Genomic DNA, 2236 nt, shown 5'->3' on the forward strand with positions numbered 1-2236 from the left:
TATAAAGCTAGTACAAACTTGAGTCACTTATTTTGGGACGGAGGGAGTACTAGTTATAGTTGGTTTTAGACATGCGGCCATAGCTGAAGTTCTGCTCCTCTCCACTCCAGCGAGAACCATGGCTGATGATCGCACCTCAAGGGATGTGAATTTCCCACCCTGGCTCTCTTTTCCCTGGAAAAATATTCAGCCTCGCATCCAAACAAGGCCGCCCGGTTCCCACCCTCTCACAAACTCACAAGGACGAGGAGAAGAAAATCGTAGTACGCCTAAAATTTTACATCTTTCCAATTCACCATTGCTTTTAATTCTTTCCAGTTTTGGTCGGTCCAATCCAAATCCATTCCCCCGCTCGCACTCACCGCGCTGGGCAATGGATGGGAGCCCTAGGCGCCGCCGAGGGTCCTCCTCCCACCAACCCCAGGCCGCCCTCTCCACCCTAGATTCAGCGCTATATATTGCCGATGCTTTCAGCCCTAGAATCACATCCATCCACCACTCCCCCCGCGCCGTCATTCTCAAAGGAGAAAAACATGAGCCATGGCGGAGGAGAGCGAGCTCTTGCGGTGGTAGCCACCGCCACGGAGACGGAATCGCAGCAGGTCCTCAGCTTTAGCATGTCCACGGCGCTGCTGACCTGCCATACCTGCCGCCTCCCCCTCAAATCCCCCGTCTTCAAGGTATGAATCGCCATGGATCGAAAGTTTCTTTCATCAATTAATCGTCTTTGCATATCATATCTGGATCCTGCTATCTCAACTGAATCTCGACGCCAGTGTGACGCCGACCATCTGCTGTGCTCGTCCTGCCGCGAACTCCATGGAGAAGAACCCTGTGGCCTCACAGTTGTCCACTTCGCCTTTCTTGACGCCTTGGTGGCCTCCGTCATGGTGCGGTGTGACTTCGAGAAGTACGGCTGCGACGCCGGCGGCATCGTGTACCACGAGTCAGCCGAACACAGGCGCGCGTGCCCGCACGCGCCTTGTGGATGCCCGGCCAGGGCTTCGGACGGCGGGGGTTGCGGCTTCATCGGCTCCAAGCAGAAGCTGCTCGACCACATCACTGGCTCCGATGGCCACTCGCGCCCCACCATCTGCATCCCCTACGGCCAGCCTCGGACCCTGAACCTTCCGGTCTCGTGCGGCTGGCACGTCCTGGTCGGCGAGGTCGACAAAGCTGCTGCGGGCGTTAACCGGCACCGCAACCCGTTCCTGGTGTCACTGGGCCAGCACGGCCAAAACATATCCGTGTCTCTCCTATGCGTTAGAGCGGATGGTGGTGACCCGGCGCCGCAGTTCGCGTGCGAGCTCTCTGTAGAGCGTTCTGATCGCGGCACAACGCATATGGTCATGATGAAGTCGGCCCTGATGAGCAGCAGCTCCCTGTCTGGCGGCGCCCCTGCGCCCGGCGACAGAGAGTACGAGTGGTTGCGTGTGCCGAAAGAAGAGTACTTGTCGGGTGACACTGTCCCCCTATGCATCTACATCGAGAAGCTTTCTCCCGTGGCCTCCACCCCTACACCTCTTCTCGCCATTGCTGCCCCTCCTCCTTGTTCGACCAAGGACACCAACAAGCCAGCAACAACATATCAGAGCAATGGCAAGAAACGGAAATCTGCAAGCAATCTGCAGTGAGGAGGAATCAACTAGCTACTATGTAATGGCAATTCCAATTACTATACATAGTATTTTGTTATTTCATAAAGAATTAAATCTTCTGTTATTTACAATTGATGATTTTATATTATTGTAATTTCTCTACAGTGTTGTTGCGTTGTTGAATCAAGCATACTCCTGCCTTTATTTTTTCATTTTTTGCGAGAACTCCTGCCTTTATTTCGTGGTCAACGATCTTGCATATATAACAGTGCTAGCTAGTTGATCTCTCCTTGTTGCCGAAGAATAAATCTGCCGTGAGGCAGACTGGGGGCTGGTCAGGTAGATTTTCTCCGCCATGTGGACGGCAAGGAGATTTTGGCAATCCCGTTGAAGGATGACTTTGATGACATCTCGGCCTGGCACACAGATCCCAACAAGACTCCCTTTATAGCCAAATCAGCATAAAATGTGTATGGTACACTCCATGGATGAACCTAGGGGAGTTTCATTACTGTATGAAAGATCATGTGTGCCACACAGCAGGGCAGGCAAATAGTAGCACCTACTCCACGCTGCAATGTGCTAATTATCGATGATGAAGGGAAAGTAATTAGCTAATTATCGATGGCAGTTTCACA

General features: G+C 52.6%; 1 protein-coding gene across 1 annotated transcript; it reads left to right on the plus strand.

Moving 5' to 3' along the window:
• The first annotated feature begins 464 nt into the window (after window positions 1-464).
• LOC119273224 lies at window positions 465-1634 on the plus strand. Its single transcript, XM_037554466.1, has 2 exons — window positions 465-680; window positions 777-1634. The coding sequence occupies exons 1-2, from the start codon at window positions 465-467 to the stop codon at window positions 1632-1634; spliced, it is 1074 nt and encodes a 357-aa protein (XP_037410363.1).
• Window positions 1635-2236: the final 602 nt, after the last annotated feature.

Source organism: Triticum dicoccoides, chromosome 3A (assembly GCF_002162155.2).
Source record: "Triticum dicoccoides isolate Atlit2015 ecotype Zavitan chromosome 3A, WEW_v2.0, whole genome shotgun sequence".
In the NCBI taxonomy this organism is placed as follows: domain Eukaryota; kingdom Viridiplantae; phylum Streptophyta; class Magnoliopsida; order Poales; family Poaceae; genus Triticum; species Triticum dicoccoides.